Source organism: Epinephelus lanceolatus, chromosome 19 (genome assembly GCF_041903045.1).
Source record: "Epinephelus lanceolatus isolate andai-2023 chromosome 19, ASM4190304v1, whole genome shotgun sequence".
Lineage (NCBI taxonomy): Eukaryota > Metazoa > Chordata > Actinopteri > Perciformes > Serranidae > Epinephelus > Epinephelus lanceolatus.
In genome coordinates, this window is record NC_135752.1 from 19,738,601 (window position 1) to 19,766,357 (window position 27,757).

The 27,757-nt window shown below is 42.7% G+C and overlaps 1 protein-coding gene across 3 annotated transcripts in view; it reads left to right on the top strand.

The window, feature by feature from the left end:
* unc5cb (unc-5 netrin receptor Cb) overlaps positions 1 to 27,757 on the top strand; it is a 151,408-nt gene that overhangs the window by 69,058 nt on the left and 54,593 nt on the right. For all 3 annotated transcript variants that reach the window (XM_033647327.2, XM_033647328.2, XM_033647329.2), the window contains exons 2-3: positions 11,659 to 11,889; positions 21,853 to 21,996. In XM_033647327.2, the coding sequence (XP_033503218.1) occupies positions 11,659 to 11,889; positions 21,853 to 21,996 (375 nt within the window). The remainder of the gene's footprint in view (positions 1 to 11,658; positions 11,890 to 21,852; positions 21,997 to 27,757) is intronic.

Here is a 27,757-nt window from a genome sequence, read left to right on the forward strand (position 1 = left end):
TTTTTATTATATTTGGCTAATTTTTGGCATATATGCTGTAATAGGGAGAGAAAGACACAGGAAAGGCGAGGGAGAGGGAGGGGATGACATCCTGTAAAGGCCCCGGGCCGGGCCACTGTGGTGAGGGCTTAGTACTAATGGTACGTGCTCAACCCACTGAGCTTCCAGCATAGGTGTAGATTTAAGGTGGGACACAGGGGGCACGTCCCTCTCGGTATTTTGAACATGTGCATTGTCCCCTACTTTAATTCTATCAAAATTTAAGACATTTACACTATAGATTGATGCAGATACTAGAATAGGGTTTGACCCCCTGTTTTGTGGTGCATTCATTTTGTGTTGACAACAGTTTTTGCATTCTAGTTGACAATGGTGGACATGTCGGGAAAAAACATGGACGTTACCGTTCTACCGTTGGGCTAGCTGTAGCCACTGTTAGCAATATCAGTTGATAACAACACTCTATGTGGTATTTTGCACATACAGACAGCGTAGCAACATGCCCATGGATAAAAATTGAACAGTACTATGGGTATGGCTGACTTAATGTAAAACAAATAAAATTGCTATAAACAGTACTTTAGCAGAGTGTTTACTCACTATGTATGTGACTGGCAGCCATCTTGAATTGATAAGTCGGAGTTGATGCAGTTGCTCCGAGTTTCTGAGCTGGAGATCCGATCTCAGGGTGTGTTCGACTTTAAATTTCCGACTGAGAACTGGGAATTTCCGACCTCCGAGTACAAAACAAACGCACCATTGTTTGACGCCTGCTCCATGAAACCTATGCCCTTGTCTACCAGGGCACACCTAATTTAAAAAAAAATAAATGTATGTGTCTTATCCTCTTTATTTCATCATTGAATTTGTTTTTATATCATGTAACTGTTTATGACATCATCAGTTCCATATGATTACTAGACTGTACAATAGGGATGGGTTTTGTTGGATCAGAGGCATACAGAGGGTAGTGTATCATGTTTTTACAACTGAATCTATGGTTTATTGCATTTTGTATGACTTTAAATACCAATTAAAAGACCTTGAGCAGAAAAAAAATGTAAACTGTATTTCACACCTCTGCAGCGTTGTGTGAGTAAGGCTGATGAGCTTGAGGGTTGTAATTTGACACAGAAAATGAATTAGTTATCACTAATTTTCTGCGATGTTTAGCCCTCCTCCAGTTTGCAGAGTGCCTGCAGGGTTGGTGAATGGCGCAATGACTGGTGAGAGATTTTTCCAGCTGTCTCTCTGAATATGTTTCGTTGTCATTTTCATCGTTGGTTCAAATCAGACACTATAGTATGACACGTATGTGCAGCTGTACACCAGACATAGATAAAGTGTCAGGCAGTGTCTTTTTTGGGCCTTCTGTTACAGGATGATGTCAAGTTTGTCAAGGAGTTTATTTTGTTTGTGTAATAGTGATGGAGCTTATGGTGAGCTCAGATTTTTGATGATACGGTCCCGTGTTCCTCGTGTCGTCTTTCTGTTTGTATGTTTTGCATTCTGATCTTTTGGCCTTTCACTGGTGGCAGAACGGGGCTGCCCGCTGCTCTGGGCCAATTAGCCAAAGTAGAGGCATCGCATCAAGCCATTGGGCACAGTGAGGGGTCAGAGAGTGCGACACGTCTCCTCTGACAAGACCCGCTCCACTCCACAGCTCGCCGGTCGGTATGGGGTAGGGTGATGGCCCTGTCTGGGTTTGGGCACCCAGGGGTTTGACGTGTGACAAGTGAATGGGCATGCCAGTTTTTGCTAAAAGGACCAGTCGTTATGACTGCAAGTGAAGTGAAGCAAGAGGCTTCTGTATGCAATGACTGCCTTAAAACTGTATTAAAGTGTTTGTGCATCACTGGATGTGTGTGTTTGGCAAGCAGTGGGTGGGCGGGGAGGCACAGGGGCATGACACATATTCATATTGACACCTGTCATTGAGGCCTTGAAGCATAAAGACGGCAAACACAAAACCTGCATGAAGTTAATTGGGGTTTGAATCGGGATCGTCTGTGTTTGATGCCCTGTTCTACCTCTTTGGAAGGTGTTAGGCCGGACCCCCTGCTCCTTCCTTGCACCCCTTTCCCTTACTTGTCTCTCCCGCGGACTCGACTCAAAGAGGGATGTCTGCGCTGCACCGTACTCCACCGTAAATTAGTCCCGGGTGGTGACATGGTGCTTGCTGGGTAATTTGGACAATGGGGCGTTTGACAGCTCACCCATCACAGCTACAGCGCCCCAGGGAGCCACTACTCCTCTTGAGCTTTTCTCTCTCTCCTTGCGCTCTCCTCTCCTCCCTCGGTGCTGATGGAGTGACTCTCTAAGTAGCAGCATCATTCTCCAATCAACCACCAAAATGGCTTTTCATCCAGGAGGGAGCAAATGGGGAGGGGTGGGGGTGGGGGATGGGGGGGTAATATACAGTGCAGAGAGAAGGTTGAAAAACCATAACTGCTGGAGAGTGAGCAGAAAAACATTTAGACAAGCAGCAGGAAAACAGAGATTGTGAATAAGAGCGATAAAATAACAACATCCCAAAAAGGGAATAAATAGAAAAAGACCTTACTAAGTCATGCATTAAAAAGCTTTAAATTAATAGCCACTTTAAGGAGATGATACCATAGATATGATATATAAAAAGACTGAATTAAAGAACCAGTGAAATGCATTATAATTGCTAGCGATAATTGCTTGTGCATCAAAGCAATATAACCTTTGCTCCTCTTAGATGAAAGACCTTCACCATCTTCACACATCGTCTTCACTCCTGGACATTTTAAGCAGTTGAACAGACAGTGTTGATGTCAATCCCACTTTGCTGCTATTTGACAAAAATCACCCATGTCAGAGTCATCTCAGCCTTTTTACAGAGTTCTCTTCTGTTAGTTATAGAGTGAAGAAAGTGTCTGCTCATTTCTGGTTATCCAATTTGTAGGAATAGGACTCATTATTTTCTTTTAATTAAATAAATGCAGACTTGTCTGTGTTTATTCCGAAAACCAGTTAATGGGTAAAAATGTGATTCAAAGAAATCTATAATACAAAATCTGATTTTAAAAATGTCGCTTTTCATTTATAAATCCTTTACATTGGCGCATTCTCTCCCCATTTATCTCTATTTTTGCTACCTGGAGAAATGTTCGTGTGTGGGTGGTGTAAAATTTCATAATTTTGATGTATTTTGGGGGTGAAAATTATTTAAAAAATGAGCCTTAATTATCATGATGTTTTGACCTTGCCTGTCCTGGCGCTGTGATGTGACTGGACAGACAGTGGCCAAGGCCTAGCATGACCCTGGCAACCGCCAGCTGCCTCCTGCCAGAGTGCAGCCAGAGAGGACCAAGTGAAGGTCAGGGATAAGGACCAGAGAGAACATGTAAACACCCCCAATGAAAGACATGACTGGCTGCACAAAGACAGCAGCAGAGAAATTGTGCTGTGCTGTGAAACTGATTAACTTAATGACTGGTTTTACTTTATGTTGTTTTTATATGAGATTCTCCTCTCCTCTCTGACTTTTTAATAACCTAAGGTCACCACAGGAGACGGATAAAGGGAGAAGGGAAAACACGGGGTAGCGTTTATAATGTGAATGTCCATTTTTTAGTAGATAGATTTAAAATGCTTATCTCCAGGCCCACTCCTCTGCACCACGACTGCTTTCTTTTCAGCAGTGTGTTTGCACTTTACCGCAGTAGGCTAAATCAATTTGTCCAGATTCATTTTTCCAATTACATCACATACTCTGGTAAAGATAAGACCAATGAATTGGACCGCTCTATAATGCCCTGATTGAATTATTCATCCAGTTTATTTGGCGGCTTTAGTGTGCGAGGGCTCTCTCCAGGTCATTGTGATTCCGCCCCGCGATGGATCGACTATGAGCTGTGAACTGATTGGGAGGTTAATGTCGGAGCCACCTGACTTTTAACTTTAAGGACTGTCAGCTTGTTTTTTTCTTAACTTCTCCTCCCCTGCTAGGCTGTGTGATGGCAGGATTCCCCTGAGATGAAATATGAGTGTGCTTAGCACGCCCCAGCAGAGAGGCTCAGATAGGACAGGGCGAGGGAGGGGTCACTGGCCCCGAACAGTAATCAATAAATACCTGCTGCAGCCAAGCGTTAGATGGGGCCCTGCAGACAATGTGTACACATTAGTGTATATAAAGCACTTGGCTGGAAAGAGACATTAGAGTGGATGTAAGCCTAGGCCCACTTTGCCTGTTTCTCATGAAGCTTCTAAAGGATTCTGCTTTTAAAACAACAGCCATACATATTGATTAAAGCCTCTGGGATGTATGGGTCCAATACTAACAAGTATTGACCAGAAGAGGTCGTTACCATTGATTTATGTTCACTCAATATAATGGGTAGGTGTGCTCAAAGCACATTTATAGGTAGATCTGATTGACAGTCTATTTATCCTGCTTCAATTGACATGACAGCTGAGTGGTTTATTATTCTGCTTGACCACTCAGCTGCAAACCACCTCTTGTCCTTCCCCATTGCAGCATAGCAAAACATTGGCAAGTAAAACTCCCCGTTGTCTGCCTATCTGGCCGGCCACTTACCGATCTTTCTCTCTATCTGGAGCGAGAATGTATACAAGAGTGATGAGGAGGGTGAGTGGAAAGAAAAGTGAAGAGGGAGAAGGCGAGAGGGGACAGCGAGGAGGGTGAGGACGATAAATAGGAATAAAACAGGAATGAAGAGGGAGAAGATTTATGCCAGTGTTCATCCTCGTTCATGCTTGACTCTTCCCTGATTGAAGGGAAACATTGGCCCCACTGATACAGCGCTTTCCTTGGGACAATAAATCTAGTACAGAGTACAGATAGAATAGAGAGAGCTTATCTTGCGCCGTGGTGTCAGAGCCTGGCATTCAAAAGCTGTTATCACAGACTCTCACATACAATATATAGCATGAGAAATACAGTCTTACAAATATTCAGCGTAGGCGTACAGTACAGGAAAACAGGTGCTAGATTCACTATAGTACAGTATATATGGTATATAGAGCATACATGGAGTGCGTGGTATATAATCTGTATCTGTGGGAATGCATTTCTTTGTGTGTCAGTATCATATCTAAGGCTACGTTCACATTGCAAGCAAATGTGGCTCAAATCTGTTTTTTGCTCTCATGTGACACAGATTGGTGGTTTCTAATCAGATCTTGGCCACTTTCATCTGTAGTCCTACTGTAAATCACACATATCCGATCACTGTCCATGTGACTGCTGTGAGAAATACCGGAATTCTTTGGTGTTTTTTCCATACATCCATGGTTTTTTCACGTCATACTTCACTGCGCAGGAGCAGGTCGCTCACCATGCTGTGTCAGAGCGTTCCATTGAAACTAAAGAAGGCTGCTGCGCTAGGCTGCCGCAGTTGCCAGCCAGTAGAGCCTGACTGTCAGTTGCTTTTTGATGGGGACAGCTTGCCTACATGCCGTGACAGCATTGTCGTGAGGTGGCAACAGAGATATTGGATTGTAGCCCTGGACACATGGATGAATTACTGAACGGGTCTGCTGGGCACAAGCCCTGGGGCCCAAAGTGTTGGAGAGCCCCCTGGCCTTCACATGCACAATGTCACTAAAAGTAACTCGTACCAACCAGGAAGCGACTCAAAATGACCTCAAAGTGATGCAGAGGAACTGCAGAGACACAATATAACTACAAAAACAGGTCAAACAACCACTAAGAAACACTAAATGACTGTAGAGCAACACAAACCAACCAAAAGCGACACAAAACATAAAGAAAAATGCATACCAACTACAAAGAGATGCAACACCACCACAGTCTGTCTGTCTTGCTCCTGTGTAGGAGAGGTGGTGGGGCCCATTGCACATCTGTGTCCAGGGGCTTGTTGTCTCCTAATCCACCCATGCCTGTACATCCTGAGGTTTCGGAGAACAGTTCCTCTGTGAAACCCTCTATGTTGTGGCCCCACCACTCCTGACTCCCCTCCCAGCTGCACCCGCACCTCGGTTACCTCAGAACTACCAGCAGTAGTTGCTTATAGAGCCAGTGGACCGAAAGCCCATTTGTACGACAGCCCATTAACTCGAAAACAAATTCCCTACTACTCTACACACTCTCTCAATCAGAAACATATGGCTAATTATTATGCAGAATGATGTCATCGGACGTTCCTACTATGGCAGTCATCCGGGAGATCGCTGTATCATTCATTTTTTCCCCAAATGCCTGTTTTGCAAATGTGACGTTTTTTGCTGTTGTTTCAATGCACGTGTGTGGCGTTACTGGTTGCATGTGAGGAGTTTCAGGGCAGAGATCAGTTCACACTGATATCAGATATCACACACTTCAAACATGAATGCCAACAGTCCAGACAGGAAGGTCGGATCTGGATGGATAATCAGAATTGAGCATTAAGCCCTCTAATGTGAACTCAGCCTAACTGTCTCTATTTGTCTCTGTCTGTATTCATTTATAGTTATTGACTGATTTGGATGATTTGGATGATTTGGATGGGGACCCTGTCTCCAGTGTAACAGCACAGATGGACTCACACTGTTGGTGAATCACTGCACAATAATCTTGTGTGTGCTCTGTCTTGAAATGCTATATTTTGCACACTCTAGAGAAATCTACAGAAATCTTTCTAGGTCTCAAGTTGGCACATTTCCAAAACATCTTTCACGGAAAATCGACTTTGGCCTCCCGTTGACACATGACGTCAACAACATGTAAAATTACCAGCATTTTTGGTCTGAAGTGTATTTGTGAAGAGGCGATGAAGGAGCAGATGACGGCCAGGACGCAGCCTGGACATGGACTCAATGCTTAATGCTTTGTGGACGCTCCATCATCAGTTTCCACTGTTCTCAGCACAATAGACCTCATTAATGTGACTACGGTATCGATGGTCCAGTAATAGTGGTGTACTGATTGCAGTGGTGAGGAGTAATAATGTTTCAGGAGATACTGCTGTGGCTCATTTTAAGGTATACTTGAACTGCATTTGCTGGATGATTCTTTTTAAAGCCAGCCGGTGCTCATTTCTAATGGAGACTATTGATGTAAGCTACTCATTAAACCCCTGTTGTGTCCAAGATTCAGTGAGATGATGGTCACTCGGACAACATTAAAGGAAAAAACTGTCAATGCAAACTTGTAGAAAAAATTAAGGAGCACACTGTAGGAAACTTGGAGTTTGGCTAATTGGACAGGTCGTGTGGGTCTTGGCGAGGTGTTTACCGTTTAACGAATAGCCCAAAGTGCAACAGGGTGTAAACTCTAACCTAATACATTTGATGTGAATTTCTGTGTGCTTGTGTCGTGTGCTTGGTGTGGGTGTTGCACTCTTCTCATCGCAACAGTTTGTGTATTTATGTAACACAGATATTCTTTTTTTAGCTCAAGATGTGCCTCTTTTTTTCTCTTCGAGCTCGATGTGTGTCTTATCTCTGACACTGTGCTTTGATATGTAGCTGTGCCAGTGTTAAGGTCTGACTTTGATTCGCTCGTGTCCAAAATGTAATCATCCCTTAATATTGCTACTCCCACAGCCAAAGAGGGGCTGACTGCCAAGACCCTCTCATACCTCCCATCACTCCCACTTGCTATGCATGGATTAATTTGATTAATTCATATCCTTCTTTAATTTTTTTTATTTCTCCAAACCGTTTTGCCCTCTACCTGATGAATTCATTGTCAGTGTAAAAAGGCAAATTTCATTCATACATTAACTTTATTTTTGAGGGCAATTTGCAGCTCATTTATCTTCCAAACTTTTTGTAGTTGGGATGTGGGACTGATATAAAATTCAACTAATATTCAATTTGAGTCTTAAAATATTCACTAATAAGACTTACAATATGAATTAGGAAAACTCACCCCAATTACAGAGCAAAATACAATTTGAATAAAAGTGCTGCGAGGACATATTTCATTAAATTTTAAACACTCAATATGGAGGCAAATTTTCTGATTAAAATCAAGCCACAGAATTACAAATGCTCGGAAAAATCCATATTGCATTTCAAACAGTGGAGGCATGCCATATTAATGTTCCTATTAAAGGGATATGGCACTAAAAAGGTAGGGGGAAGTATCTCACATTTCATATTTTATCTGTACAAGTATGGTAATATGTTCTGCACTTGTTGAGTGTTAGGTTTGTGAATATACACACCATAGCTGCGTGTATCCACAAAGATTGCATCATCTTGAACATGGAGATGCTGAAACCTCTAAACTATTTTATCATGAGTTGTCTTCTCATTGCATATGAATGGAGACAGTAGGAGGGGGAGCCAGAAAAAAAAGTAATGTTTCTCTTTGAGCTTCTTGTTGCTCTCAGTATTCTGTTCACCAGGGAGTGAGGAGGGAGGTGCTGGGATGCTGGGTGTTGGGTTTTGAGGGAGGGGGGGGGGGGGGGGGGGGGGGGGGGGGGGGGGGGGTGTGATTGGAAGGAGTCAGGGTCTTTCATTTTGTCACGTGGTGTCTTTTTTCATTTCTGGGCTGATTTTTCACTGGAGGGCTAGTTCCATTCACTTGAATTTATTATTTCTTGCACTGAGGAAGTTGATGAATTCGAATATCTGTGAGCGAGTTTGTGTGTGTGCCTCTGTGCGCATTAATGCCTGCGCGGGTGTATATGTGTGTGAGCATGTGAGGCGCGCGTCTCTCTGTGTGTAAGGGAGCGACGCTTTCATGGCTGTTTCAGATCTCTCTGCCTCACAGTTCGACAGAGCAAGGGAGCCAGGAGGGAGAGGGAGATGGAGAGATAATGGGAATGGAGGGTGAAAGAAGGCTAACACAATCTTTAATGAGTTTCCTTGGCTCTCTTTGCCTGTTTCTGGGTCAGGGTCCCCTTGGCTGAGGATGTGGGTGGACTGTGGACTGCGGAGTAGAAAAGAACAGACTAAGCTAAGGTCTACTGAAATAGACGTACATTAAAGAGTCATAACCTTCATAAAGACATAAACGGTGGAAAGCTCAACAATAGGGCTGTAACAGTTTGTGTGTTTTAACCAAACCGTCATGGTCCAGGGGTCACGGTCCGGTTGTGCAGCCACGCGCACAATATGCGGTGTGGAGATTGGTGCACCAAAGCTGGAACCAAAGTTCACAAGCATGAGTTCTGCCTGGAAACTTTTAGCCATATGCTGTTAGCAAGCGGATTGGCATGCAAGTCAGCCACACTATGGTGAGGGTAAATGAAACGGTGGGAGACCTGCCTGTTGGTTCCCAGTCAGCTACAACAGCAGTGGACAGCGAGTTGTGTATGAAGACCTTGACATACCAAAGAGGCATCAAAGAACTAGTGGTGACCAAGGCGGACATTTGCATCACCCCAAGTTGCCTGTGTCAGATAGTTGCGTTTGAACATATCGCAAAGACTACAGACTACAGCCCACTAGCATGTACATTCTGCTCCTCCATGAGATGAAATAACTCTCCATCCCAGCAGGCAGTGGTAGTCTGTATCTGACTTTACAAAAGGAAAACAGGAAGACCAACAGGACGAACTCAAATGCTAGCTAGAAAGTTACACAAACACAAACATAACGGACCATTTCTGCCAAAGGGCTCCATGGCTAAGAAAATTATCTTACCTAATATAAGTTTTCTTAGATGTCAGGCCCTCTTGACTTCTGTTTCTCTTGTTGTGCACTGAGCTGTACTGCCAATCAGTGTAATTTCATACACCAATGGACTCACCCATCTCCGACCCTGATTCAACATGCTGAATCAGCCAAAGAACAGCTGGCAAGGGCCGGCTAGTGATGCCTAGTGCCAGTGGTGCAGGACATGTCACAAAAACTAGGGCGACAGAGACTCAGCAACAAGTCCGACATTGACCGACAGCCGACTGTTGGCCTGGTGTGCCCCAAGATGAGGAGGGTGTGTTGGCATCAGTCTACCATTATAGGGGATGTGATTAGTTGTATTTTGGTATTTTTAATTTCATTGCATAACAGATGCTTTTCAATTTTCATAATGAAAATAGTTTATCAAAGTTTCCAGTGGGTAAAATGCTACCTCAGTCTCCAACAAGAGGATTTCTTTGAGATGTCTTTGACTCCTTCCAGTGACGTAGTTCTGATTACATGTGTATGTGCTGACTTTGTCATCGGGAGGAGGAGGAGAAGGAGGAGGAGGGTGGACACGGCTGCCAATCTGCAGACCACTGTTTGAGACCAACAAACAACAAAACCGGTTGTTTTTAGCTTGACATCGTCGGCATACACAAACATACACAAACACTTTCATAACAGCACACAGACAAACCCTCCTCCCTCGTGGTGAGGATGGCTTTGGTCATTTTCTGATTGGCTCCCCCTGCCCTTTCATTTCCTAGCAATCAACTTCAATCTGTGGCAGGTATGGAGGGAGAGATAACATTAGAGAGACATCGTGGGGAGATATCTGCTCAGCCGAGACATTATTTAGTGCTCCCGAAGCATCCAGGAGGCAACCTCTGTCAGACAACAAGGCTCCAGCGTGTCCACACAGGACAGGGAGGCGGGTAGATAGAAGGACATGGAAGAATTACTGATGGGCTGATAAACTCTTTTGTTATCCGAACAGTCTGCCTTCCTGTTTCTGTTCTCCTGTGCTATGTTTCTGTCCGTCTGCCCAACTCCATTTCGATGTCTCAATCTATGTCTGTCTGGCTGAGTTACTCTCACCGTCTCTCTCCCTTCTCCCTCCCTGCCTCACTCACCTTCTGTTTCCCACTGTATCTCTGTCTCTATTACTGTGCCTTCTTTCTTTCACACTTGTGAATAATTGATGTCTACCGGTTCGATGGTAAGAATAGAACAGTTCTGGAGGTGACAAATGGGGTGGCGAAAAGGCTTCATCCTCCTCTCTTCAAAGAGTTAGAAAGTTAGCCGTGCTTGCTTGTGGGCGTGTATGCCCATATATTTGTGTGCTTGCGATGTTTGTGGCACTGTGAGCATTTTGTTCACGTTTGTGTGTGAGTGAGGGAGCGCGTGCACACACACAGTTGTATGTATGTGATTTAAGACAGGGAGATGAAAGGGAGTTGTAATTACAGGGAAGCGTATCTGTCTACTGCAGAAGTATCCGAGGAATGGCACAAACTGGGCCAAAAGCCTGAGGTCATTAGATCTGCTGCATGTGTGTGTGCATGTGTTTATGTGTCTGTGAGCTAGTGTGTGTGTGTGTGTGAGAGAGAGACAAAAGCAAAGAGAAAGAGAGGGAGAGAAAATGGAAGACAGAGAGAGATCAGCTTATAACTTCAGTTCCTCAGAGTCAACCTCTGAACTCTGCTTCTCATTATTGGCTCTGCCTCTCTGTCGTTTCTCAGCAGTAGCTGCTTGTGGTTAGACCAAGCAAGGCCCGATTTCTGTAAATCCATGCAGCCTTATTGCCTGAGAGGAATCCCAGAATTTCCTGCGCTCTAAAATACACTTGTGTAAACATTCCAAAATATCAAATGATAGGGATTTCACTGTGTGCTGTGCAAATGGATAATCCCATGCAAAGACTGCGGTTATAATACACTGTCCCACTGTCTCTTGTCTGCTTTCTTTTCTCTCCCAACCCATCCTTTCTTTCTCTTTCTGGATCTCTCTGCCTCTGTTCTCAACTTCTCCCTCCCTTCATCTTTCCTTTCATCTCTTCCTCTTTCCCTGCCGCCATCTCTCTCTTCACAGTTGAGGATGACTTCATTGGTCTCGGTGATTTGCCGGAAACCTTCCCCTCAGACCCGCCCGAGCCGCTGCCTGTGTTTTTGATGGAACCGGAGGAGGCCTACATAGTCAAGAACAAGCCGGTCAACCTGTACTGCAAGGCCACGCCCGCCACCCAGATCTACTTCAAGTGCAACAGCGAGTGGGTTCATCAGAAGGAGCACACTGTGGAGGAGCGGGTTGACGAGAACTCTGGTCAGTAAAACAGATCAGTTAAATACACATTAATCTGTGCATCTAAATCAACTGTCTACTAAGTCAGATTCACATTCACACATTTGAATTTGCAAATGCCATTATGCAGTAAAGATGTTTTTTTAATCAATATAACGAAGAAGGATTTATCTCAAATGTATGTAATGTATTTGATTTCCTACAAAATCCAATACTGTCAGCTAAAATATAATTAATTTTTAATGCTTATGTTTTAGAAACTCAAAGCAGTTGGTTAGGGATTAGTGAAATGTCATTTGGGGGTAAAAATTTGGAAGAAATCCTGTGCAATATTAGCAGATCACACTTCCTGGACTGACAAAAAATGTCGCCAGATGTCATCATTCAGGTAGCAATAAAAGCCCAGTCACCAGAACGGATATGTTACATTCGTGTGGATCATATGTATCACTGACACTTCTAAAATGATGTGGTTCAGATTACACTTATATGACTTTCAGGAGGAGAGGATGGTGAATGACATGACACTCAGATGAAATGGCTGCCAAGTAGCAGTCAGCAGCAGACCACTGTTCAACACGAACAAACAACAGAAGCGGATATTTTAATGACAGCTGTGTTGCAACAAAACTGTATTTTTAAACTGAGTATTTAATGACACATTTCCAGCTGTGTTAGTGGCAACTGAACCAGGTATTTTAAGCCAAAACATGATGTTTTACTAACCTAAACTAAGTGGTGTCTGTGCCTAAACACAGAGGTGGGACCAAGTCATTTTTTTGTAGGTCACAATTAAGTTTCAAGTCTTTGCACTCAAGTCCCAAGAACTTTTGAGTCCTAAATAAGTCATAATGTGCTCCTCAACACATGTAATGCCATTTTAATAACAATGCAATGATAAATTAGATTAACCAAAATCATGAAGGCTTTTTAAAATTTGTAGTTATTTGTTACAAGAAGTTCGTCAGAAGTTGTGGCATTACCATCTAAATTTCAATCTGCACTGCATACTGCAAACTGTTTCTTGCTGACCACTGTGTAGTTTTTTGTTTTTCCGAATGTCGCTCTTTAACGTAAAGTTAGTTCTTCACAGTTCTCTCTTGCTGCTTGATTGGATGCCATCAAATTGGTTAAAGCAAAGTGGATCTCGAGAAATGTGTTGACTTGCATTAAAAGCATTGATGCACTGAAAAAAAACAAGGTGACGTATTCACTGCACTAAGCCCCATTTGTTTGCCGACCAGTGGGGCTAACTGATATATTATGCTTTTGCCATATCCCATCGGCAAAACAGCAAAAACGTCCTGCTCCATCATGTTACGCCCACCCAGAGCCCACCTCTGTCAGATAGACTGATCTGATTGGTCCAATTGGCGATTCAGTGGGCTCTGCTCATCGGGGCCAGATTCCCGTGCAATGCAAATTCAAATTTACTAGGGACGGGGCATCTGGATTTCCAGGTTAAGGTATCGGGTATTTTCAAGTCAAAAGGCTCAAATCCAAGTGAAGTCACAAGTCTTTAATGTTAAAGTCCAAGTCGTGTTACAAGTCTTTTTTATTTTTGTTGAGTCAAAGTTCATCAAATTGGTGACTCAAGTCTGACTCGAGTCCAAGTCATGTGATTCAAGTCCACATCTCTGACCACACATTAACCAAAGTGTGGTCACAACATTACACTGAAAATTGCAATGTAATGAAATGTAGAGTTTCAACATATCTGCTACATATGAAACATACAAATGTAACATATCCATGGTCTGAAGAAACGTACAATGCCAACTCTGGTGATTGGGTTGGCAAATTAGTAGCGTAATAATTTTTTGTAGGAGGTGGGGCTATTTGAAGCACACATACACAAATGCTTACAAAAATATTTGCAGAACACACAATGCTTATCTGCTTATCAGTCTTTCAAGCAAGATTCTTTGATCATTGAGTGGCATCTTATGAGCAGAAAAAGGCTTGACTTAGAGCATCTCAGTGAGAACATCTTTCCCTTCTTTTGGCATATTAGCACCACAACTTGTGTTGTGTGTGCTTTTGGGTGTGTAGCGCGTGCGCTTATGTACATGTTTGTCAGCATCTAGAGGAAGTAAAGGTAGTCAAGCTCCAGCAGGGTTGTTTTCAACAGAATTCAGCCCCCGAAGGCACCAGAGCCATTACACACAACAGCCCAGCACTGATTGGCTACATTCAGCTGCTGTATTGGAAATTGAGTTCTTTCTGTCGCCCACAGGTACCAATCACATCGCATTTACCCTTTTCATCCCACTGTTTTGCCACACACACGTCTGCATGCTCACACACAGACACACTGACAGCTGCTCCTTCACTTACATTTGAATGTTTAGGCACGTAAGCACACACTTACATACACTTCAAGGGTTGGTAAGCGTTCTCTTGCATGTTGTATCTGAGGTGTTTCATGGAAAATACCTCTCAAGTGCTGTTTTGCCGAACTATATGAAAAACACAGTATTGTTGCGAGCGCAGGTACAAGATACAAAAGCAGATACAAAAGCAGTGTTGTAGCCAGCACAAATACAAAAGGAGTATTGGAAAAACAACCTGAATCCCAACCTAGAAATCCTTTCATTTTGACCTACTGTACTTTAGGAAGAATACACAGATCTGAGGATGTGTTTCATGGCTATGATTATGACAAAGAAGAAGGTAAATGTATCAGTGGCTCTTAGCCTTTGTGTCACAAGGTTTTGTGCTAAAAGCATCAACATGGAAAACAACCTACACATCACACACACACCCACTCCACACAGTTATATCCACAGGCTATTTACTGCACTGATATTCATTCATTTATGCCCTCGCGCCCCACACACACAACACCACGAGAGCCCAGTGGATGTGTGTAGCCTCTCTCAGCCCACTCCATTGCTCTCTGATTTCCCCAGATTGACAGAAAAGGAGCACCGATAGAAACTGGCCAGCCTGGTCAATACCACTGATAGTGTAGCCTGAAGAAATTGGATCTCTCCCTCTCTCTGCCCGCCTCCCTCCCCACCCCCCTGTGTTTCTCTTTCTCTCCCGTCCTGTCTCTATCTCACTTTCATGTTGGCGATAACTTCTGATCTTATGAAAATAAGACGAAATGAGAGATAATGAGATTAAGAGACAGTGCAAGGGACTGAGCGAGAGTGGGGACAGAAACTGTGAATGTCGGTTTTTTAATTAAGGGTGCTGGCTGCATCCATTGTGTCTGATGTTTGACACGCTGGGTTGACAACTGAGGTGCTGTCCATTTTTAATGTGTACACAGGAACAACATTGTGGGCTGTTCGTTTGCATACACCATTAGTGTTTGGCACTAAAAATAGAGTAGTGGTCTTGAAAGGCTTAACTGTAATTGGACGATGGCTGTTACGGTCAAATTTAAATCACCCAGTGCCTTTGTACCACTTATTTAATACTGCATAGGACCATTTTTATTGGACAACTTCTGCAACCCAACCCTCCAGGGAGGAGGTTGGGAGAACAGGAGAACATTTTAAAACTTAATAGCTAAACTGACCATTTTAGAGCATTTTGAAACAAAAATCTTAGCTCAAGGGTTTTCAATACTTTGACCACAGTACCATTTTAGGGAGCCAGCAGGAAAAAGCGCACACGCTATGACTTTTTTTATTTTAAGCACATATTTTACTACATTCTCGGAACCCATCGGCTGTATTTGGCGTCTGACTTCTGGCAGACGGTGATGCAGCCTCTGGGGGCAGACCCCTGATTTTTTGGCATTCCGGTTTGATTTGGGCGGAGGAGGCGAATTTCCGTTTCCGACTTCCGTTTATATATAAGTAAATATGCTGAGCCATTGCGATGGATTCAGAGTTTGCAGTGATGCCAATTATGTTCCGCCTCATTAGTTCACCACACGGACCGTTTAACCTGGCAACAACTGCAGCCGGCTCAAACGTGATTGGTCAATATCATGCGGACTACAAACAGCCTACAACCGGAAACCAGGGCTCTTCCGCTCTTCTTCCGGAGGCAAGATTTCCAGGGTTTGCCTACAGACTCTACATTCACTGAATGTAGAGTCTGTATATAGAGACCAATTTTACTATGACATTTTTAATAACTTTTTTTGACATACTATACTATGGGCCTGTCCCAATACCCACACTTCCCCTAGAAATACCCACTTGCACTTGGTTGTGCACGTTCACGTTTAGGCTATGGTGTCCCAAAACAGAATTGAGGTAGTGAAAGTGGTTTCCAACACTTAAAACCCGCCCTAGATTCCAAGGGAGCCCCGACCCACACTTTCAACGAAGTGGAAGATGAAATTTCCCAGAACACCTTGCAAAGTCAGCAGCTTCGGCAAGTTTTGGAAAACAATGTGTTACTGTATGATTGAAATGTAGGCTATACAAACAACAGATGGTTGGACTAGCTTAAACTCATCAGCAACTCGGTTGAACACAGCGTCAAAATATTTAAACAAATCGACTTACCTGAACAAAATCGATCAGAACTAGAAGACATCGTAGGCGCCTCCTGTTTTCAGCATTTTTTCTCAATATTATGTCTCATTAAGGGTGAAATACAGTGCCAATAAAACCTACTCACCCCCCTTTGGAAGCTATCATGTTTCATTGTCTTACAACATTAATCAAAGTTCATTTAATGTGGCAAAAACTACACAATTAACACAAAATTAAACATTCTTGCAGTGTCCTATGTGCAGAACATCTACTAATATTGCGTCCATTAAACACTGACTTGACAGGGGTGAATATTTATTCAAACAAGTATTTTGTATTTTTATTTGTAATTCATTCAGATAATTTTGCAGAGAGGTATGTTTTCATTTTGACATTAAAGGGTCCTTTTCCGTTGCTCAGTGTCAGAGAAGCCACAGTGAATCTGCTATGACTCAGTGTTGTAACACAATAAAACATTAATACTTTTTACAGGCACTGTACACTGTGACGCAAATAATAATTTCGAAGATGTTTGCGTCATAGAAATTACTTCCCGCTGAAAGCAGTAGTTACCATGCAATCAGCTATAGGGGGCTTGTTTCTCTGATAGCCTTTCCCTGCACAATGTTCTCCACAGCATGAAACGGTTCACCTGCAGCTCTCCACTGCAGCTTTTCAAGAGACCTCACGCAGATGTATTTCCCATCTAAAGGCTTTTTAAATCAATGGATGTGACATGCCATGAGCCACGTGAAGCACACATGACACACAAGCATTGACGCAAAAAGCAGTAGCAGTAGGGAAGTTTTATTTGTGCAAACATGTGGCCACGACCCAGTTTTGCATTAAAACAAGACAACACACATAAAAAGAAGCCACAGATTCAGATCGCATGTACAAAATGTGACTCAGGAGGAGACAAGAGTAAAAAGATTGTATGAAGAAACAAAGCATGACAGCAGTTTTTACAAACGGTGCTCTCCGCAGTGATGATTAAGCTTCAGAGACCCTGCTGTCACCTAAACACTGTAGCATTTACACCCCAGTGCTGCAGGCAGGTTATATTCTGTTGTGAGCAAAAAGAGCATTGATCTGAGCAAATGAGCAGCAAATTAATTCTAAGTAGACACAGCCAGTGTAATATACACTGGAGGCATCTTGTCACTCTCTCTGAGATATGAGTTAGAAGATCAAACAGGAGTACTCTTCATCTAGCCAGATAATCAGAGCAGTGACCAATGCCTCCTTTTCTGCCTGACTGCTTCGATCAATAATGTTAGCCAGTGCTAACACTAAGGAGCTAGGCTAGCTCACTTTAATGACCACATTAATAATGAATCATCTCCAATGAGGCGCCCTACTTCAGCCAGCTATTAATTGGGCCTATTGTAGAATCATTTCTACTGCTAATGGCCACACTGACATGTGTGAAGTAGCCCCTCATCGCTGGTCCTGACATGGGCCACGCTTGCTTTGCCCCCCTTGATGGCAAATTGAGTGGAAGTCCGTGTCTGTTTTGTTGTTATCATTGTAATGCTACACGGTGTACTTAAAGCTACTAGCTGAGCAAACACATGAAGTCACTGGATGAGGTCAGCAGGCTCAGTTCAGAGCCTTGCTCTTCTGCTAGAGTGATCCTTCTGATGTGTTTCAAGTGCAACACGTCAGTATAGTTTAATCCTGCTTTACTAATAGCAATGAAGTCATGAATGACTCTTGAAGTAGACTTAGAGCTGGTCGTCATCACCACTTGAGGCTGTCGTACGATGCAGAGGGCTTATGCTAACAACATCAGACAGATAATACACCACTATAGAAACTTATTCTAAACAGTCTGGAGCACAGACAGAGAAAAAATTAACAGATTCTTCCGCATGTTTTACACCCTCAGAGAATTCATATCTTCTTATTGTTTCCACTATGGATTTTCCCTCTCTCACTCTGTGTGTGATATCCTCACATCCATCATATCTATCCGTGACATCCTCAAACTAACAATACGCATCCTCTCAGACACATTGGCATACAGTGCAGACAACCACAGACGCACACCCTCGGACGCATGTGGACACACACATGCATGCAGAAGCAAATGCGCGCACAACAGACGCGGCTGTTCCTCTGCCTGTCGGCACACTGTGTAAATTTTACATGAGAGCTAAGCTGGTGTGTGGGATGTCACTCTGCTTGGTGTGTGTGCCAGAACAAGGAGGCTGTGTGAATGCACTGAACCTGAAGTAAAATGGCATGTTCATTTTTTAACCATCCAGTCTCTTTGCATTTTTCATCGCTGCTCGAGCAGTAGAGCAGATCCAGAAGCCTTTTCTTTAACAAATTGTGATCATCCTGAACTGGGAGAGGTATAAACATCATGGTTATTCACATGCATGAAAAAAGAGTGAGATAAATATATTCACTGCGAAGATACTATCAGTCTCGTGTTGACAGAAATTGCTGTATCACTAAGTATTTATTAGGATTTCTATTCTGTTGTAGCAATATGTATGACAGCAGTTGTAATCATTTGTTTGCTTTGTGATATGGACTCTTTCCTGCCACAATGTCTTTGTCATGCAAACTAAACTGAATGAAATGTTTGGGAAAGTAAAGGAACATAACAATTGTCATTTTTCTTAACATGAAGGTAACAAAAAGATTATAGCTAGAATTTTCTTAGAAGTCTGTTGCAGTGAGCTCGCACAAATTACACAACACTGATTTGTCAAAACTCAATTCTAGATTACTGGAAAAGGTTCACAGAATGATTCAGAAAGGTCCTTTTTATCTCTCGTTCAGCAGGTAGTGAACCACTAAGCAATGAATTAGATTTTAGGCCAAGATTGGGTTACTGATTGAACGGAAATTGGGAACAACGATGAGTCACTGATCTGTCTGTGACACAAGTTCAAGGCAGCACACGATAATGATGTCACATCGACAACACGTGGCATCTTAGGTAAGCTCTATGGGTAGGCTTGGTTAAAAATAAATAACATGTAGGGCAACTGGTTAAATATGCAGTATGTCACAGTATGTGCTTGCCACAGGGCCAAAAATACAGCTGAAGTTATGCAAACAATAATAAGGAAGTCTGATTAAGGTACACTTAAAAAGGTTGGTAACGTTATTCCTGGTATTCCTTGCTACTGTACAAGGAACACCAAAACAAATGCACTTAATACATTAGCTGCTGCTGTACTGTCTCTATAGGGCACATGCTTCAGCACTTGTGTGGTAGCTTAGCATACTTCTTTTAGCAATCTAGTGTTCTTGTAGTAACGTTACATCTGGCGGACTCCAAATGTCTCCCACGGAAGAGAAAGAGAGAATTGTGTTTCCTTTTATTAGCAGCTGGAAGTAACAAAATATTTCACCATGTCAACATCTTACCAAGTAAAATATGTGGATTTTTACTTTTTACAGTATAAAGCTGTGGTTTTTGGCACGTAATGTGATAGACAATATTAATTTAAGATACCATTCTTTAAAGAATCAGCAGAATCTCTGCAGAGGTGTTGCTGGTATTCTCCAGCCACAGATTCAGTCACCATGTGGGCTCGGTGATTAGCCCCAACATCAAAAGCTTAAGACTCCTTGCTTGTTGTTGTTTTTCTGTTATCCCTAATTAACTCATCTTAAGCCTCCTCCTTCTCTCAGTCATTTTCTAGTATCAAAAACCTAATGAATAAGGAGATACCATGCTTAAATAAAGAGAAGCCAAACAGTTGACTGGCTAACTATCAACACTAAACTAGTTAAAGTTGACTCACTAACTGAAACATTACATCACACCTATGTTTGGATCAGCTCCAGCTTAGTGCTTAGTACTTTTGGCCTTTCGACAACGCATCATTAATTCCACAACTGTCCCCTGTTTGAATTGGCATGCAGCGTGCAGCCCTTTTAATTTGTGTCTCCTCAAGAGACAGCAGCCTCACCATTGTTTTTGAATTAGCAGTTAATGGTGTGAACTAAGGATAGAGTGTCAGGGGTATTTGGCAAACTCTAGCCATCAGAATTCGTGTAATATTTGGTCATACTAGTAAGTCATGTGGCAGTGACTTAAAACTTCCAGATAGTGTTGTGGTAGTAAATGGCAAAAAAAAGGAAGGCAATGTGACTATGCTTTTAACTGCTGAGTACAAAAACAGTGTGCACAACTCATTAAACTCCATATTGGATGTACTACAACTGCAACAGCAGACTCCCAGTATCTGTCATTATGTCAGCTAACAATAAAAAACAGCTACAGAGCAAGTCATCACCAAAACTGGCTAACTAAAGAGTGAAAAAGCTGCCGGGTCTGACAAATAGTAGTTTGTAATGCTGATGACAGGATATGAATTATGGTAGACAAACAACATAAATCTGTAAATGCATTCTTCCCGGTGGTAATGGTGCAGAGAATGTTCCTTAGGCGCACTGTACAAACGGCTTAATTTGAATGTCACGGTCCACTTTTACAGTATTGCTGACCAGGTACACAAGCACGACAGTTCCAGGAAAATGACATCAACATAAGTTTTTTTTCCATTGGGCTGCACAACACCCACATTTAAACATACCTAACAGAGTAGCACTTTGGGAATGAGGTGGCGTTGAATCTTCACAGCATAATCTCAGCGTGTTCTTCTGAAAAATCTGTAGAGCTGTTGTCACACTATTTAGCTGATGTGTCCTGTAAACATGAAATTCAGGTGATTCTGGAGGCCAGCAGAAATATAGGGACTGTTTAACACATATAGAATAATTACCTTCTCTTAGTATCAACCGTGCACACGTTGGGTTCAGATACTCGTCTCATAATTCCTGAAATGTGCCATCTTGCCATTTCTTATCTTTACACTTCATGATACTCCCATTGTCTTCACAAATATCCATTTCAATCAAAAAAGGATGATGGATGGAGCTGAAATAAGGCATGGCATTGCATGCAAAGCATCTGTAGCTTCGGTGAATGCTCTTGCACCACATTATCCATAAATATATGCATGCACTCGATTCCTATGCTCGATGTACACACGCTGTAGCAGCAGCAAGCAGCAGCAAGCAGCAGCAGCAGCGTAATCTGCTCTAGAGGGGCAGCTGTGGGTAGAGGCATTTGTTTTGGGGATGATTTGTTTGTTTGGGTCCTGGCACCCAGATGAGCAGTAATCAGAGGAGTTAGCAAACAGGATTGTGGTAGCCATGACGCTGAGAATCCTCCCCCACAGGGCCCGGACCCAAACAGCTCAGCGCTCTGGCTCTGGAATCGGGGCCAGGACTGGCACACACGCGCACACATACACACACATAAATATCCAGTGTCAAAGCATGTGATATGGCTGATGTAAATTGTACTGATTGGTTTGATGGGCTCCTGACATCAGCACGAGTCTCCCAGGTGATGGTATACAACGTTTGTGCGCTGTGTGATAGTGTATTTGATATCATATGATTTCATTGTCGTCTGTTCTGGTTCCACATTTTGCTCCCTGCTGAGATGTGCTAATACTCTTTCTATATCTCCCTCCCTTTCAACCCGTTCTGTCTTTCCGCACAGGCCTGGTAGTGAGAGAGGCCAGCATAGAGATCACCCGGCAGCAGGTGGAGGAGCTGTTTGGGCCGGAGGACTTCTGGTGTCAGTGTGTGGCCTGGAGCTCTGCAGGGACCACCAAGAGCCGCAAAGCCCACGTCCGCATCGCCTGTGAGTATTCTCCCCTCCCTTCATTCTGCTCTTCAGCCCATTATTCAGTCTTTATCTTCTCTCTCATCTTTGCTTTCCTCTCCAAACAAAATCTCTCGGCTGCCAAGGAAATGCGCGTCACAGACTGACTTGTGTATCATGACAGATTTACAGATTCTGGAGATAGAAGCAGTGGAAAAAAAAAGGTTTTACTAACATGGGACTCAAGTATCCCTTTGAACTTGAGTTGGTAAAAAGCCGGCAGAATCTGAATCAGTTTCCTTATGTACAGTATAAACCTGGAGAAACAGGAAGAGAGGAGAGGAAGGGGAGAGCTGCAGCACTGTATACACAGTAGAAAGGCTACGGCGCATGTTTATACCAGAGTTCCCTTTTTTTTTTTCCTGTAGGTGGTCCTCATTTGTTCTGTGCCTGTGTGTTTGTCCTACTACTGAAATGCATAACACAATTGTTTCCAAGTAATGAGAAACATTCTGTTGCCTCTAAAGTTTGGGCTCATTTTTAACTGTTCTCCCAAAGGATCTGCCAATCAAAATCTGAAAAGTAATGAAACCTCCAGAGGACGCGCTGAGGAAAGCAGAGTTGTAAGAGTAGTTAAAGCTGTGACATCAAGGCAGCGCTTCTGCAACACAACGCACATTACATAACACAACTGCTTACACATTGTTGTCAAAATTCCACCTGGAGGGACTTCTTTCATAGTATCAGCTAGATCATCACACTTCCAACTCCCGTCGAAGTCATTTCAAGGCATCCTGACTGACACGTCCTGTTTTGACTTGTGGCAAACAGACAAAAAAAAGCAACACCCACTCGGAGTGTGTATTGTAGTCTGCATCAAATATATTGTTATCACTGCTGGATGGGGCTTGATAGGGATATCACTTAAGCATAATGTTTGGCTGGCAACTCGGTGCCACCGTCAGAATGATTTCATTTTCACTTTACAGTACAGCCGAGGAGCACAGTACGGAGTCAATATCCATGGTTTTCGCTTGATCTACTCCATTTAGGGGCAGTTAGCAATCATATACCTGTCCCTCTCAATTTTTTTCTCACCTAATTCTCATTTTCTCCCCTGCATTGTTGTGTTGCTGCCTCTCTGACTCTCTCTCTTACTGTTCCCCCCTGTTTCTGTACAGTATCTCTTTGAATTCAGTGTATCCCGTCTTTTTCAAACACCAGTAGCTCTTCTCATTACTGCCGCTGTTATACTAGCCTGGTGAATCAGAATCATGCCTCTCAGTCTCCCGCCGAGCCCACTCCCGCTGCTCCACCTCCTATAATCACCCATGATGAGCAGCCTTCCAGCACTAACCTATCCCTCAAATCACAATGGACCCCTCTTCCCCTCCCATTAGCTTCTGCTGAATGGATTAGCTCCTCCACTGTGCTCTCTCTTCAGGCAGGCTTTCTTGTCAGAGCCAGGCTCTATCCTGTTAGGCTAATGGAAACTGGGCTTGTTTTCCTCTCCTCTCCCATCATCTAAACATATACAGTTTAATCAGACGGTGAGTCAGAGCCAGGGCTGGCAAGTTAAGAGGCTGTTGTATTGAAGAACTGGCTTTCAGACTTGCAAAAAAGGCTGGTCTGGCTAAAAGTATTGTCGGAGTTTCTGTGTGTCTGTTGGAGGGAGAGAGAATTTGTAAATTTCCCGTGATTGCCTTTTCTTCTTGTGACCTCCACAAAACCATTTTGATTGGCCTCCATAGTTGGGGAGCAGTGATTGCCTGCCAAAGAGAGGCAATAAAAGCATGTGCACAGAAGCAAATTAAATAAATGAATCAAATCAACTGAAATGCCTTTCAAAAGATTGTTGGAGGGTAATGTTTACTGAGAAAGCTGGAAATTGATTTTCTTGTTTGTTGTGGCCTTATAATTTTACGAGTACAACATAATAACAAACCTCAACTAGTGACTTTAATAAAGATTAAAACTTAAACTTTGTAAACCTTTATGGTTGTTCCTAATCTAGCTTTGCATCAGTAATGATTTACTAAGCGAGGGAGTTTCTAAACTGTAAAGCTGGTGTAATTCAGCATGACAAGTTGCCCAACATATCCACTTTAAAGGTAATGGTTGTCATATGTGTATCCTTCTAAGGGTGAGTGAGGCTGGAAGTGTTTGTCTGCCGAGGAGGGAATGGTGTGACTCCCACAGGAATGTCGACTCAGCTGGTCCCACACCCTTCAGTGTCCCACAGTACCGTTCAGGGTTACGAGACATGAGCAAAGGAGAGACTCCAGAGGGGAAGCATAAACCAACATCCAATAAAATATACAATGCAAAATAATCCCCTGCATGCCACTTACTGTGCTTCATCAAGAGTGATGCCAAAGGTTTGCAAATCATGATGAAAATAACAATACAAGCACCGGGTGTTTAATTTTAGTTTAACAAGCTGTAGCTGATCTGCTACAAGAAGTATGAGTAATAAAAACATGAATATTTCACATTAACTCACAGACACTGGCTAATGCTGTTAATACTAATAGTGTAATGAGGGCGATTCTGTGAATTTTTATGTTCTGTACAATAATGCGTTCACTTGATGGTAGTTGTGGCAGTAATTCTCTTGACTGACACTAAAAGAATAAACAAGCATTGTATTTTGTGATCCTCTGCATGGGTGTAAGCATTTTTGATCCTGTTGTTTGGGTTTAAGAAGGTAATGTGGCTCTAAAGTCAGGCTAAGTCCGCACACAGACCTTTTGTAAAACTCTGTCCAGAATGATTTTGAGAAACTCAATCCATCCATCCATTTACAGCGTGGATGTGTAGAAAGGGAAAAGAGAGGGATCAGAATGCACTACAGTACATCGTGACCAGATGGTAACCCTAAATTTGCGAAACTCTTGCTAGCCATTTCAAAATATTCTTGTCTCTCTGTTTTATGATGCGACAACACCTTAGTTAACTTTTGGTTAAGTTTAGGCACAAAAGCTCTTTTTTAGGGCTTAGTAAACCTAAAAGTTTGAGTTACAATTAAGTGGCAACCTTAGGGGCTAAAATATAAAACCAGGCCCAAGTGCGAAAAAGTGCAGTTCCTTGAATGGCCACTTGGAGCTGGCTCCAGAAGTGATCCCCTATCTCCATAGATCCCCATGTTAAAATGCCCAAATTTATAGCAGAAATAAACACATTTATAGCCTGGTAGCCTGGGGTGTGGCTGACAGGCTGTCTGTTAGGCGTTGCTACAGTCCATGAGTCGGATCAGATATTGGATGAAGCGAGATACCCAACTCAGCTCACTTCCTGATTCAGTGACGTCAGCGCCACGCCCCCGTAGGAGACTTGCGGCAGCTCTGAATGTATTGTCGTCAATGAGGAAAATGAACGTGATCACAATTTATGGTCAATTCTTTCGCCCAGTAGTCACTAAAGTAAATATTGGGTTCATTTTCCACAAGCCACACATCTTACCAACATTCTGACACTAAAGCTGCATTTTTCATCGGCACAGATCAAGAGAAAGTTAACTTTGTTTGAGCCCTGTCCGTCTCAGAAAACAAGTTCTCGCGAGATCTCGTGATCTTGATAAACAGGCGGTAAAATCACAGTTAGTTTACAAACAGTTATTTACCGCTAGTAATAAATAAAAAATGCCCAAGCTTTGTGCAGCAATAGGCTGCAATAATAGGAAGAATGTATTTTCATTCCACCTGCTTCTCGATCCGCATACACAGACATCCACAGAGCCTCTGTTCAACACGGTGGTGGGGAGGGGGGTTGAGGGAGAACAGGCTCTGATTGGAGGGAGAGCTAACCACGCCCACTTAGGAGACAGGAAGAGTAACCGTTTTCTTAACATTGGATAAGCCTACAGTTGGGTATCTCCCTTCATCCAATATCTCTGGTCGGATCATCCCCTTGCTCCTCCACAACTTCAACCTCGTATCCAAATACAGTCACATCTGGCTACAAAAACCCAAGATGGTGGTAACCAAAATGCTGAAGTCGAGGCTTCAAAACGACAGTCCACAAACCATTGGGTGATGTAATGGTAGCTACATGCATTGATTTATACAGTCTATGGTTAAAATGATCATGGACATGGAACATGAAATCTCATGGGTGTTTCTGCAAATCTGGGGTTACCATCAACAACCTCACTGTGTGAGGTTAGCCTTCCAGTAGCCTTCCAGTGACACATTTTTTGTGGCTTCCAGATAAGTTCAAAAGTAGCCGCCCACAGACGCCATAACAGGAGATATGTTGAACTCACTGTCTTTGGTTTAGATTACTGATATGATATGATCCAGAGTGCTTCGATTGGCTTCAGAGTTGACTGATTTGCAGCATGTATTGATACTTGCAAGATGACCCTATGAACTGATTGTTGTGACTGTTGCCTTTAAAAAAATTTAAAACAAAAATCCCCAAACAAACATTCCCCAAAGAAACAGACCTTCACAAAAAGTTCAAATCAATGGGGTATTCAACGACTTAAGAATATCCAAACACACAGACTTTAAAGACTTTAACCCAGTGGCGTCTTCCACGCTCCACACTCACTAAGCACACCTGCCCTTAATTAAAGGCTACTGAGATGCCAGGTCAGGTGGCACATAAGAGTGACTCAGAAAATAATAGGAAACTAAGACTTGGTAGAAATGGTTCTAGCAACTTTTTTGGCAGAATTCTGATTGGCCTACACTTTCTTTTTCTTTGTGTGACTTTAGGGTTAACGTTATATCAACAGTTGCGTTGAAAATGCTACGATCTTTTTGAGAACAAAGGAAGGAAAAATGAATAAATAAATAGCCACGTACGTGTGGACTAACTTCAAAGTCTTACTTCTTCTCATGATAAACACACAATCTTTTAATTTAAAACATATTTGGGCCAAATTAGAACCTGCTGTGGACCCTACAATGGACACCACCACTAGTAGACTGGCTACTATATAGGCATTCTGGTCCATTCTAAGCCGCCAAACATCATGCTGCACTACTACATAGTGAGCAGCCAGGCCGGTGAAGACTTGCATACTCTTCAAGAACTTTGTAAGGACAAATCAAATTTAATTTACTGGATTTGTCTATATATAGTACTCAACTGTATATCATGATTGGTGTCACAGTGTAGAAGAAGGTTTACCTGATTCTCCTCCTCACCTGTCAAACTGTGACTACATCTTCTTTTATCTTTTGGAGGCAGTTTGAACTAAGATCCATCTCCACACTGTAGTTCTGACATCAGAGCAACAGGAGAATGACTCTTACAACTTCAAACGACAATACCCCTTTGAGACATAGTTTGCTGCCACCTTTCCTTTCCTTTCCTTTCCATCGAAAGAAAAACAAACTGTTTGTCCTTGGATCAAATTCCGTGAAGCTATGTCCCAGAATATGCCCCCTCCAGTCATTCTCTCTTTTAATTTCATACCAGAGTTTTATAGGAATTGCTTTCAATTCAACACCACGCTTTCAGCTTTTATAATACATTGAAATCTGTGGCGTTATGGCATATTCCCCCGAAGACACGCGTTCTCACAGGTTGAATTGGGACAAGGGATCTCATTGAATTTGTTATTTTAAGGTTCATTTTTCAAAATAAAAAATGAACCTTAAAATGACTATAGGTATTCTTTGGGGCCTGCGGGGGTTGCCTGATTATGTATTCTGTAATAAGAACATGATCTAGTTTCTCCTGCAGGGGATGTGGAACAGTTAGCTGAACAGGGAAATGTCTCTATTTAAGTATAATGTCTCCTCATGTAATCGCTACTGAACAAAAAGAAAGCAAGTGATGAAATCAG